The 14592-nt window shown below is 25.4% G+C and overlaps 1 protein-coding gene and 1 pseudogene across 1 annotated transcript; one reads left to right on the top strand and one right to left on the bottom strand.

The window, feature by feature from the left end:
- Positions 1 to 942: 942 nt before the first annotated feature.
- LOC126895764 (probable 28S ribosomal protein S26, mitochondrial) lies at positions 943 to 2191 on the bottom strand. Its single transcript, XM_050667970.1, has 3 exons — positions 1838 to 2191; positions 1330 to 1591; positions 943 to 1246 (listed from the first exon to the last, which is right to left on the bottom strand). The coding sequence occupies exons 1-3, from the start codon at positions 2050 to 2052 to the stop codon at positions 1058 to 1060; spliced, it is 666 nt and encodes a 221-aa protein (XP_050523927.1). The 5' UTR covers positions 2053 to 2191; the 3' UTR covers positions 943 to 1057.
- A 10402-nt stretch (positions 2192 to 12593) lies between these two features.
- Positions 12594 to 13757, top strand: LOC126894897 (putative nuclease HARBI1; annotated as a pseudogene).
- The last annotated feature ends 835 nt before the right edge of the window (positions 13758 to 14592 follow it).

Here is a 14592-nt window from a genome sequence, read left to right as displayed (position 1 = left end):
TTTAAAAAAATATGTATTTAATTTTATAATTATGTATAAATAAAATTATATTGACTACTTTGCAAATAAAAGGTTAATAATTAGATTATTGTTTTAAAAAATTGTAAATCTTAATATTTATTAAATAACTATTGTTACTTAAATGTTTATTAAAAAAATTAAAAAAAAGGGCCTCTTTAAGTCTACTTCGCCCACATATAAATTTTACCTCGCGCCGCCACTGTATCAGGGCATAAAAGAGTGTAAGTTAATTAAAAGTTGCCCTTTCTTTTCTCTCAATCAAAAGAATCTCTATAATTGACTTTTTTGCATTGCAAGACATATTAATATTAATATCCTCAATTGCCAAAATATTTCTGTCAACTTCCCCCTTACTATTATTCCTCTTGAGCACAGGTCTTATAATTTATTCATTTAGTTTTAAAAATATATGTACTTATTATTTATTACATTCAAGTGTTTTTAGGTAGCATTGGTAATTTTTTTCAATTAAATTAACTTAATTCAATATTATTTATTATTTCTTCTAGTTTGTTTTATTGTTTAAACAGTAAAACTCTTAAGCTAAATATTATTTGATATAAACATTTCACTTTTTACACATACAGTTTTTAGTAGTTTTACGCTTGTGATAAACATTATCTATAAATATAAATATATTGTCTATCAATATAGGTTGTGAGCAGTGCTGGCATTAGATATTGTGGGGCTTGATGCAAAACATTTTTTTATGGTCCCCTTTTCATTTTATAATTACTAAAAAACATCTTTTTTTTGCTTTTTATTTATGCTCATGAAACCATTTTTAAGTGTAGGGCTCTAGTATAGTACATGGGTGGCTTTATTCTTCTACTTGTATTGGGTGTCAGAATTATTATTAAAAAAATACATTTTTAAAAGAAACTCAATGGTCTTCAAAATAATAAATGAGATACACAATCATTACTATTATTATAGCAAGAAGATTTATTCAAGAAACTAGATGATGACTTGCTTTATATTCAAGTTTTTATAATATTATTATATAAACACTAAAATGAAAGAAAAAACGCTATATTTAACTGTTAATTGATTGAACATGAGTATTTTTTTTACTGTGTTCTGTAGCTGAAATATTCTTACTAATATTGCCTCGGTGAATATTACCATTTAGATCTATGGCATAATTATGGTCTACAATATTATCTAAAGTATTATTAATTGCATCATCAATGTTATGAACAGTAATATAAGTCTTGGATTTCTCCTAAAATAAAAAAATAAGTATTATTATAGATTACTTTAAGAAGTTATTTTATGTATTTTTATTAAATTATTGATATGATTTACCTTTTCTAATCGAACAATTTCCTCAATCTCCTTCAGTTTTTTTATTTGTTCTTCTTCATTTTCCATTAAATGTTTTAAAATGTCATTCCTTAAAATTTCTTTTTCTTTTACTAATCTTTCATCTCTTGCTAAAGCTATTTGAGTATTCCATTTTTCATTTATTTGTAAGCACTTTTTCCATTGTTCTTCTTCTTTTCTTGCTAACTCTTGTAATACTTCATTACCAATGTCCGACTTTTCTAATTCTTCTTCTAGCTGCTTTCTGAAATAGCATAAAATTTAATGTATTAGAGGTATAGTAACTAATGCGTAAAGACACAACATAAATTCATTGGACAAGTTGCCATGAAAATGTTTGATCATCATTAATCAATATTTTATTAAAAACAATTTTTAATTGTTAAACAATAATATTGTTTAATTTTTAACAATAATTAAAAAAATTAAAATTTCATATGGCAGCATACTTCATAAAAATAGATATAAATAAAACACTGATGATAATTACTGTATTGACTTCATACAAGTCCTATAAGTTGTGAAAAGATTAAATAATTCATTCCTTTCTTCTTCAGTTATTTGAGGTCGTTTAGGTATTTTAAATATTTTACTTGGGGCTTTTTTTACCCATCGAGGCTTACGAGTATACCTAACTGGCTGTTGATTTATAGCTTTGCTTAATAAATTACTGAACAAAAATTCAGTGCGACAAAAATTTTGCATGTTAAAAATAATTAAAATTATAAAAGGCTTCACTAATTGATCGATAAAAATTTAAATGTAGATATTAATCAATTCAATTAATTTTTTAATTTTAAAATTTCAATAAGCACATTTCTGATTTCGGAAACTTAATGATAAGACAAATTACTGATAAGTTATTCAGAAGAGATTAATGAATACCGCTACTCTCGTAGTCAATTAAAATTGATTGTAATAGTAAGAATATACCATTTCAATCTATATTTTCATATGATGAATCTATTTTAATTTAAATATATAAATAACTTCTGAATTATTATTTAAAAACAAAAAAAGAAGAACTCTCCCTTTTCTTCTCCTGAGTACTTCTGTGTTTGGTATTATAATTTAGACAAAAAGATAGGGTAAGTTAAAAAAAATTGGGAAGCTAATTATATTTTTTTCCATTATCACAATTATAACAAAATTTTGAAGGAGCTATTTATATATAACTTTTCCCTTTCTAATTTTTTTTTTATACAGAATATTCAACCTGGTTTTAATATCTTAAATAACTTATTGCAGTAAATAATTTGCATTACTTTTTTAATCAGTTTTTTTTACAGATTATTTTTGTTTGGTTTAATAGGTACACTATATTTAAAAAAATATATTTTTGTATCATATGAGCAAACATTTTATAAAATATTCAATATTATAATGTTAAATAATCACAGATGTATATTACACAGATAAATATTATATAATCAAAAGCCCGTAAGTCAAATTTACCAATCAATTTAATTAAAACTTCAATTTCTTATCTCTAATATAATAAAATATACAAATAGTAAATTAAAAAATTGTGAACTATTCATGAAAATTAATGCATCTCACAGTTTTTCGCTTCATCTGTAAAGTTTGATAAAAATGGATACGAAGTTTTCAATTTAGCCGACGATATACTCCATCCTCGTTCTATACCCCCACTCAATTTTCGACTTTTACTACTAACCACTCCATATATTAAAATGCTAAAAACTTGATGAGTACTTGTCCTAAAATTATCATCGATCAATCAAATTTGTTGCCATCAAATTATTCATGTTATTTTTCCTAAATTTTGGAGAGATTATTTTTAAAATTGGAAGGGCTAGCTGTCCCAATTTATTCTTATGGTTTCCTGCACCACAGAGATATAATTTAAAATTACATAATAAATAATTTTCAAAAAAATAAGATTACAATTCGTTATATAGTACAAAAAATGTTGACTATATGTCGTTTTGTATTTCCTATAATTTTAATAACTGTAGGGTAACTTAATTTAATAAAACATTTTAGTTTTAACTCTTCCATTTTACTCGTCATTTATTTGATTGTTTTCACTAAGTTATACATCAAAAGTACAAATCGTATCTACTATATCAAATCTATTAACGCGATATTTAATAAAAATTTTCCCCAATTCCTTCAATTAGGGGTAATCTTCAAATAAATTCCAATTCATAACAAAGACAATTTTTGATATTTTATTCACTTTTTTTACTTTAATTATTAAGATATATTTGTTTTTATGAAAAAATCATTATTAAACAAAAAAAATCTGGGATAGATTTCTTATTAATCACACTGTATAGTTGTTATGAGAAATGTAAAACACCAATAATTTGTTGTCAGTTTTTTGAAAATTTAATAACCGTAATTTAAAAGGTTTAATTTCTCATTAAATTTTTTTTATGAAAAAAAAATTGATATAATTCTACTAGTAATACAAGCAAATTGTATAAATTTATTATCCTATGTGGCGAAACTTATGACACACTATAGTATTACCATCGTACTGATCTGGATATCAACCAGATCAAAATGGTACTACACCAACCGATTTAGGTTTTATAATTCGCCTACTTAACAAAACCCAAGTTTCCTTCACTTATCGAAGACCGGCGAATTGGACATAATTGCACTGATAATGATCAGTCAGTAGCAATATATTAAATAATATTATTATTCGTTTTCATTGCCTACTGTAACTACGAAATTTATCCGTCAATATAAAAAGTTATTATTAAATACATGTTTTGTTATTAGCTGTACAAAGTTTATCACCAAGCTAAGTTTAGGCACAGACTATATGAAAACAGATAGTTCACTTAGCCGAGAACAATAGAAAAAAAAATTAAGCTCTCTGATTGGGCAGAAGATAAAGCAGTAGAGACTGTTGTACAATTTCATATTATTGTGCAAATATTTTACAATAATATTGTACAATTCCTCTATCAGTTACAAAAATTATCAATGATATTGGAATTAGTGACACTATTGCATTTTAAATACTTGAACGATAATTAATTATAACTGTTCGCATACTTATTTTGTTTAAATAACGTTTAGTCTTAATAAAAATGTTTTTTTTTTTAATATTGTCTGACATTATGAATATTGTGTTTAATTTGTATAAAAGTTGACATTTTGTGTAGTTTATTATTTCATAAATTTTTTGTCAACGTTTAGTTAGTTTTACCTATAATATATGAAGCTGTAATTTTTGGTAAAACTGTTAATAGTATTATATTTTTTATAAAATTTGAATTATTTTAGATATAATAAATAATAATATAAATTATATAATAAATTTTATATTTTTATTATTATTATTATTGTTAGCCATTTTTGGCCAAATTGTAGCCATTTTCACCGTGAAGACAAAATAAAGTCCGAAATTTTTTTTCCCCAAAATAAAGTATATTACATTAGCTTTAATTTAATATATATATAAAAGCGTCAGTATTTCCGGAACACTTTCAAAAGTTAAGTTGAAAAAGTTAATTTTTTGTGAAAAAGTTGTCATTTTGAATTCCCCACTGTGGGCTGGTAAAGGGTTAAATTTATAAAAAAAATATACCAAATAATAGGTAAAGACATCAAATATTTATATAAAATTTTCATTTTTGAAAAAGTTATGGTAGTGTTAAGAAAAAAATGTCAAAAATTACTGATTTTTAAAATTGTAATTATTTTGGAGATATCTCCCACTTATGAGGAATGAAGGAAAATTTTTCAATTTTTGAGGGTAACGTCTTCGACTAGATACGATTTGTGATCTTTTGACGTATCGTTGAAAGAAATCGGTTTGGTAAGAGCTGAAGATGAGTGGTAACGGTCAGTTTTTAGTAAAAAAAATTGAAAAAATTTCGAAAATTAGAGATTTTTAAATTTGTAATTTTTCTGGAGGTTTCCCCCATTTACGGTGAATGAGGAAAATTTTTTCAATTTTTGAGGATAATGTCTTCGACTAGATACGATTTGTGATCTTTTGACGTATCATTGAAAGAAATCGGTTCGGTGAGAGCTGAAAAAAACAAGGTAACAGACACACAAAAAATAAATAAATTAAAGAAACACACATCATAGTAAAATTAATACCTTCTCAGCTTTGCATCGAAGATAAAAAATACTGACCACTAAATATTGTAGGTACTGCATCATGACCAGCCGATTTTTTGTAGTCTTTTTCAAAAACATTTTATCGTCAAAATGATCCGCGCAAACTACTAGATTATTTTTTTTTGGATAAAGTCTCTGCCAAATGATTAGTTTGACAATTATTCATCCATAGTTTCAAACGATCGTTTTCTTTAGGATAAGAAAAAAAGCTTTTATCCTTGAAGGAATATGTACTTGGACAAAACTTTACTGAGCATCGCATACTGGTGAGGTAGTGAGATATTTTGAAAGAAAGCACCAAATATAACACGAAATAAGATACATGTGATCATTGACAACATTAACAATAACAATTGTTACTGCTCAAGTCAAATTTAAGTAGTTAATAATTTACATTATAAAAACTGATAATTATTTAATTTTCATGACTAATTTAGGGATTTTGAGTCATAAATAAGGGATTATGGGTTTAATACCTTAATTTAATGATGTATTAAAATAATTTATGTCAATAATTATGTTTATATACGGAATTTCATAATATTTATGCTACAGCAGATTTAATAATGAAATAAATTAAAAGAATTTTTGCGCTCATACATATGGTTGCACTGATTTCACTTCTCCAATCAAAAAACCGTTTTGTTATCGGGCCAAGTGAACTATCTGTTTTCATATAGTCTGTGGTTTTAGTATTGGTTTGTTATCATCAATTATTATCTAACATCCAATGGCGCGAACAGGCTAATAACATTTTAAAGCTTTAAAATGGTAATAAAGCCCAATATTTATTCTTAATAATCAATATTGTTTCCGTACACTAAATAATATTTAAATGTTTGTGGCTTACAGATTAGTAAAATTTTATAATTTTGATGTAACTTGTAAAATGATTTATTAATCATTTATTAAATGTTTCAAAAGATTATTAATACTGTTGGCTGTTACCATATTATTAATATATATATATACATTTTCAGAAAAGTAACACTAATTTAAATGACTTTAAAGTTAATTCTTTTATGTCAAGCATTAACTATTTATTTAACAGAATTAAGCAAAATATATGTACTGTAACATCAGATAATTTAAAATTTGACTGTTTTCCTCGAGGTACAGTTGTGAACAGAAAAATTGCTGTTGGTCTCCAAAAAAAAATACTGATTATAAAGTACCATTGTGCTATTATCCAATCGACTATAGCAACTATAAAGTAGTAAATGTAACAGAATCAAGTAATAGACTGATAGCATACTATAACTTAAAGTCAAGTACATCTTGTATAAATAATATAAAAGTGTTATGTTTGGATATATCTTTTCATACTACACAAAAATTACGAGTAAAGTAATCAAATTTAATATAAAAAATAATTTTTTTAACAATAAAAAATTATTTAAAATACTGATTATTATAAAATTTTATGAAGTAAATTTAAAATATTAATAGTTTTTAATTTAATATTTTTTAAACGATTTTTGATGCCAATAATGATTGATATGAACCTGCAATCCCAAAAGTAACAATTATTAAAAAAAATTTAAATAAATCTATTATGAGAGATTATATTGTACAGATTGATAAAAATAATGTGGGGTTTGCTGTTTTTAGAAAAAAAGATGGTGTTATTTTGTAAGTAATATAAATATATATATGCAAGTTGAGATTTAAGTTTTAATAGTAACTTAATAAAATTATGAGGTACTTAAAAAAAATAATAATAAATATAATTTAGGTGAAGTTAACAAGAATAATTGTAAGATAAATAACAAGAATAATCTAGTGCTGATTGTCAACTACCATTAAAAAAATTATTCTGATTCAAGAATCTGATAAAATGTTAATAGAATGGCATGTTAATAATTTTTTTTAATTTGTTATAATAAAAAACCCAGCACAGTGTGGTAGGAAACTAATTCATAACACATTATTCCCTCTTACTAGTTTTCAATTACCATAAAAAAATAAAAGAAATATTCAATAAATTACTATTCCTAATACTTAGCTTTGATGTTGAGCTGAAAAAGTATTTATAATTTTTTGTGTGTGTGTATAAAAAAATTCTGAGCTCTCATTGAACTGATTTTGTTTGTTTATGTGTATAAAAAACCCCATTTTAATTCTCAAAAATTTGAAAAAGAAAAAAAAGACAACAAAATTTAAGAAATTAAAAAAAAGTTTCCCAAAATCCTGTGCTGGAATTTTTTTTAAATTTGTTAGAATATTTTAAGTTTTGATTTAATTTAAATAATAATAAATCATAATTAAACATATTTTATGGCTGCTATTGAGTATAAAAATTCTATTGTCTTATTTAAAAAAATAACAGCACAGTGGGGTCGTGGCATAGTTGGGTCCAGCATAGATGATATCTGACAGTGATTAAAATCACTATCATAAAAAACCCTTAAAACGCAGATGCAAATCTGTAGATAGTGTTTAATTAAAAAAAAAAAAATTTGTTAAAATAGCATATTTTTGAATATGGTAGCCATTTGCGCATAGAAGATAGGTCGTCGGGACAAATTTTTTTTTTTATTTTATAGTACACAAAATAAGCTTTAATTTGATTGATATATGTTTAAATGACGGAGTATTTCCGGAACATTTTCAAAAGTTCAGTTGAAAAAGTTCTATGTTTTATACAATGTTGCAAATTTTGAACGACCCCTATATAAGGGGAAATTGTCCAATTTTAATAAAAAGTATGCCAAATGAAAGATGTACTTATAATGTATTTAGAAAAAAAAAATTTGTGCTGATATATACATTTTTCAAAAAGTTATAGCATTTTTAAGTTGAAAATTTAAAATCCAAAATCGAAAATTTTAACAAAAAATAATGATTTTTTAACTACGGAAGTCGTTTAAATGTAGAAGATAAAGTGTCGGACAAATAAATAAAAATTTATAACATAATTTTATGTTAATTTGCCAAAATCATATAGTATAGTATTTCAATAGTAAAACTATACTGCCCAGCTTGATAACTTAAATAGAAAAAGAATTAAGCTGTTTGAAATTAAAACAGTATATCATGATCTTTGTTACCAACTGTCAAATATAAAAATGCATTATCATAATTTAAAAAATGCAAAAAATGTTATAAATAATTAGAATTGAAACTGATACTGTATGTATAAAATGTATCAGCAATACCATTTCAGCAACAGTTTGAATTGCGCGGAGCGACGTAAATTTTTTTATTTAAGTACCTACACACATATAAATATTTTTTTTAGTATAATTAAATAAATAAAATTCGATTACTACATCATCGAGAATACTTTTTCTAATGAATTAATGCAAAAAAAGAACAGAAGTATATAATAAAATTTGTCAATGATGGTTGAAAACTTTGAAAACTCATAACTTTTAAGCTGGACTTCGCCGACAAAAATTTTTTATATATTCTTAGTCAGTATAAAAAACTGAATCAATTAAAAAAAAAAANGTTAAAATAGCATATTTTTGAATATGGTAGCCATTTGCGCATAGAAGATAGGTCGTCGGGACAAATTTTTTTTTTTATTTTATAGTACACAAAATAAGCTTTAATTTGATTGATATATGTTTAAATGACGGAGTATTTCCGGAACATTTTCAAAAGTTCAGTTGAAAAAGTTCTATGTTTTATACAATGTTGCAAATTTTGAACGACCCCTATATAAGGGGAAATTGTCCAATTTTAATAAAAAGTATGCCAAATGAAAGATGTACTTATAATGTATTTAGAAAAAAAAAATTTGTGCTGATATATACATTTTTCAAAAAGTTATAGCATTTTTAAGTTGAAAATTTAAAATCCAAAATCGAAAATTTTAACAAAAAATAATGATTTTTTAACTACGGAAGTCGTTTAAATGTAGAAGATAAAGTGTCGGACAAATAAATAAAAATTTATAACATAATTTTATGTTAATTTGCCAAAATCATATAGTATAGTATTTCAATAGTAAAACTATACTGCCCAGCTTGATAACTTAAATAGAAAAAGAATTAAGCTGTTTGAAATTAAAACAGTATATCATGATCTTTGTTACCAACTGTCAAATATAAAAATGCATTATCATAATTTAAAAAATGCAAAAAATGTTATAAATAATTAGAATTGAAACTGATACTGTATGTATAAAATGTATCAGCAATACCATTTCAGCAACAGTTTGAATTGCGCGGAGCGACGTAAATTTTTTTATTTAAGTACCTACACACATATAAATATTTTTTTTAGTATAATTAAATAAATAAAATTCGATTACTACATCATCGAGAATACTTTTTCTAATGAATTAATGCAAAAAAAGAACAGAAGTATATAATAAAATTTGTCAATGATGGTTGAAAACTTTGAAAACTCATAACTTTTAAGCTGGACTTCGCCGACAAAAATTTTTTATATATTCTTAGTCAGTATAAAAAACTGAATCAATTAAAAAAAAAAAAAATTTTAAAAAACTCGATGGGGTGGTAAAATGCATTTAAGCCGTAAGGTTCTCCTGTTTCAGCGTATTGCAGACCATTAAGGTCCATCGCAACTAAACAGAAATTCTTTATGGTTATATGACAATTATCTAGGATCATCTACTTCCAGCTATTAGAGTTACTTCCTCAATTGATCATATCATCAATTTTTTGTTGTCCCCAGTGGTCCTTACTTTCTGGTCTCCATTCTATTGTATCCTTCATTATACTCTGAGATCTCCAGACATAACTAATTATCTCATTCTTCTTTCTATAATTATTCCGATTATGTCATAATCTCCAATAAGTTCTTTTTAATTCACATTGGATCCTATTTCAAATTGTTCTGTTTATTCATATTTCTTAGGTACAAATATTCTTCTAATAAACTACCTCTTTAACATTGCTTTAACACAAGTTTCTTTTTGTCTTCATTTTTGATTAACCACGTTTCACATGTCTATAGTATAACTGGTCAAACTAGTACTTTATATAATCTTTCTTTTGATTTTTAGAGAGTATTTTTGTTTTAAATACTTTGTTGTTAAATGCAAAAAACATTGATTTCCTGAACTTATGGATAGATTTATTTCTTTAAGATAGTTTTTTTGACTATTGAACTTCACTCCGAGGTATTCAAAAGTATGAACTATTTCAAATTTATAGGACCCAATTTGTATGTCTTGATGGTAATGTAATTGGCTGTTTTTTTTTTTTTAATTTATGTATTTTTGTTTTTTCTTCAATTACTTTTAGACCTATTTTTTTTTGTTGTAGGTATGAACTAAGAGTTGTTTCTTTGATATTTTGTTTACCTTTACCAAATATTACGACATAATCTGCATTATCTAAAAACACATTTTTTCTTTTAAATATGATTCAATTTGTTGTTTGCTACGACTTTTCTTACCACACTTTTCAGTGATAGATTAGACAATATTAGTGACAAAGTATTTGCTTGTACTTACTTTAAATCAACTTTTACCTCAAATTCCTCTGAGTATTTTCTGTCAAATTTTTATTTTAATTGTTGAGATATCAAATTCCAATGAAGTGTTGACCAAAAATAATGTGTTAAATCCTCTTCATACAATGAATATTTTTGAGTAGTGACTTATCAACATTTCTTAAAGTTTTTGGGAATTATTATGCTCCAGTCCTTACCAAAATTATTTTAATAAATAATGTTGAGATAAAAAGTCAAATTGGTTTTTGAAAATTAACCATGAGGCAGTCCTTATCTAAATTTTTTTGCTAAATTAGAGGATTCTGTATGGCTTAAATTGTATTACAATTACATTTCCCTCATATCTTAACATCTTAAAATATTTAGGAAATTTTAAATATATTAATTCTACTACATCAAGCATTTTTAAAAATGTTTTAAAAAAAAATTTACTTTTTAATCCTTTAAGATTTATATTTAATTTATTATAGATTATTATACCAACATAAATACAATTAAATGTAACAAAATGTTTATTATATGTAACTGAATTAGGATTAGTTGTTTTGATCTAGTATTATAAAAATGAATAAGTCTATATTCAACAATACATTAAAAATTTCTATAATATAATGCTTAAAGTATCATACAATTTTAGCTTATTTAATGCATTTCTTAATAACATATTAAATGTAGATTCTAAATTAGTTATATAAGAATCATGTGTGTCACTAATACACAAATTCCATAGAATAATAAATTTACTAAAGATTTTTTTTTGTTAACAATTATATTTATTGTATTTACATGACATGTAAATCTAAATAATTAAAATAAAATATGATAATGTTATGATTTTTAATCATAAATTTTTTTATTATTAAGTGCTTTGAAAATAATTAGAAATTTGAGGCCACTAATAATATCAAGGTCAAATTATTCTGGCTTGGGAAAATTTTCTGATCATTGGTCTGGAGATGTATATTCCACATGGGAAAATATGAAACAATCAATAACTGGTAATATTGTTTATTATATAATGAAACTATATCTTTAATTTGAATTATAATTTATAGACTTAATGGTTTTTAATATGTTTGGAATTCCACTTGTTGGTGCTGATATTTGTGGTAATAATGGTAATGTTACTGTAGAACTGTGCTCTATATGGACTCCATCATTGGGTACATTCTATTTTTACAGATATCCGTTAGATGAAAAAACATATAGTATTGATGAACAATTTTTATGGGGTCCTGCTCTTTTAATTTCACTAGTTTTAAAAGATGTATGTTTATAATTTTTTTTTATTTTAATTAAAATTATAAAAATGAAATTCATTTAGAAAAAAGTAGAAGTGTATGTTTATTTGCCAAATGGTGTATGGTTTAATTATTATTCCAAAGAAAAAATTATTAGTGATGAAGAGATCTTTACAATAGTTGCTCCATTTGATACTATTCCACTTATTTTTCGCGGTGGTTATATATTACCAACGCAAAAACCTTCTGTAACAACTACTTTGAGGTGATATTAATATTATAAACATAATTTTTTTTTCGAGTTCTTAAAAATAAATTATATTAATTATAAAACCTTTTTGCAGAAATATCTTATTTATACAATTTTTATTATTTATGATAAAAGACAAGTTAAAATACATAAACGGCCTTCCTTCACGATCATTACAAATTGATTATTAGTATTGTGACAACCATTTATTTAAATATCATAAATTGTTGTCTTTAGTCTTTTTTATATTCTTAACATATGCCCATCGTTTACTGCAGTCAGAACCTAAAACACAAATTGTAATTTGATTACTTATTTCAGACATTTGGCCACAGGAGAATCTTTTCGGTCACTTGCTTTTCAATATCGAGTCAGTCATTCCTGGATAAGTGTCATAATAAGAGAAGTTGCTGAGGCCATTATTAAAAGGATGTTTGAGTTAACTATACCGTCGCCTACGGAAAATCAACTAAGACAAAACAGTAGTCAATTTTTTTCAAAATGGAATTTCCCGAACTGTGTCGGAGCGATTGATGGGAAACATGTAAGAATAAAGGCTCCCAAACGAAGTGGATCATTATATTTTAACTATAAAGAGTACTATTCAATCGTTTTGCTAGCAGTCGTTGACGCGGATTGTAAATTCACTGCTGTTGATATTGGTTCCTATGGTAGAGAGGGAGATGCTGGTATCTACCTAAAGAGTCAAATAGGGAAAATGATAAAAAATAATACATTTAATATACCAGCACCAAAAGAAATACCCGGGACAAATACTGTTGTACCCCATGTGATTGTAGGAGATGAAGCTTTTGCTCTGCACGAAAACCTGATGAAACCTTAGACAGCAATCTGTACATGATCCATCAAAAGCTGTATATAATTATCGACTATCTAGAGCTCGTAGAACAACTGAAAATACTTTCGGAATTTTATGCGGGTATTTCAGACTCTTTTTCCTACCTATTGCTACTGCTCCAGAAACAACCGACAAATTGATTACATGTGCATGCATATTACATAATATTTTACGGGGAGCAAAAGTACTTGCTCCAGGTCAAAAACATTTTGATGATGCACTACCACTACCAACCGAAAATTTAATCCCCATAACAGAACACAATGTGCGTGCCAAAATGAATCACACTCAAATTCGAGAAATATTCAAAAATTATTTCAACGGTCCAGGGGCTGTAGAGTGGCAGCATAGTTATGCAATGCGACATTAATTGTGATTATTATATAATATATTTATTGTGGTAATTAATTTTACTTTTAAAGCATCTGTTGTAAATTAATAATTAATTAATTTAATTCATAATTTTTGTATTAAAATAGTATCTGTGACAACACGTAAACGAAAACAAAAAATAACATGTGACTATTCTAAATTTTATTTAAAATAATGTTGAATAAATTAAATTTAAGCTTGAAAAAAGTGTTTTATATTAAATTAGTTAATATTTATTGAGTTTTTCACTTTACTGAATTTTAGTACTATACACACCTGATTTTTGAAGTGTTATTCCAATTTCGTTCCACAAATTTTGCTTCATTTGGGCTTGTCTATACTCTTTGGATTTGATATTGTACAAAGCTTCATGATTTTTGACAAAATCAATTAATTGTTCATCATTTTCGCTCGTCCAAATCACGTTTCCACTCATTGTATAATTTAAAAATGCACACCGCTACACGGGAAAAACGTTAAACTTTTGTTTAACACCGCTATGACGGCCGTCGTGCAACTGACAGCACCGCTATTTGACGTTACGGTGACACTCAACGTACTCTAGGAAACCTACTCCGATGTTATTTATAGAAAACGTCACCCAACGCTATATTACGGCCGCTAGATAACGGCACCGCTTTTCTAGGAAACCATCAAAAAAATCCTTTTGGTTTAATAATTATACCTGATAATAATCAACAAGCCCTAGGATATTTATACTGGGATGATGGAGAATTTTCAAGTAAATTATTCTATGAAATAGTTTATTAAAATATAGTTAACTTCCCTGTGTTTTAATTAACTTGCAGATTCTTATGAAAAATCTATGTTCAATGAAATAAATTTTACTTATAGAAATGCTAAATTAGAAAGTGAAGTTATTACTAATAATTATTTAAATGAAAAAATAACTTTGAAAACTATAACTTTGTTCAGAATCCAAGATAAACCAGAAAATGTTTGGTTAAATGAGGTTTCTT

Source organism: Daktulosphaira vitifoliae, unplaced genomic scaffold (assembly GCF_025091365.1).
Source record: "Daktulosphaira vitifoliae isolate Bord-2020 unplaced genomic scaffold, ASM2509136v1 Scaffold_1, whole genome shotgun sequence".
NCBI lineage: Eukaryota > Metazoa > Arthropoda > Insecta > Hemiptera > Phylloxeridae > Daktulosphaira > Daktulosphaira vitifoliae.
This window is presented reverse-complemented; position numbering and strand designations above follow the sequence as displayed.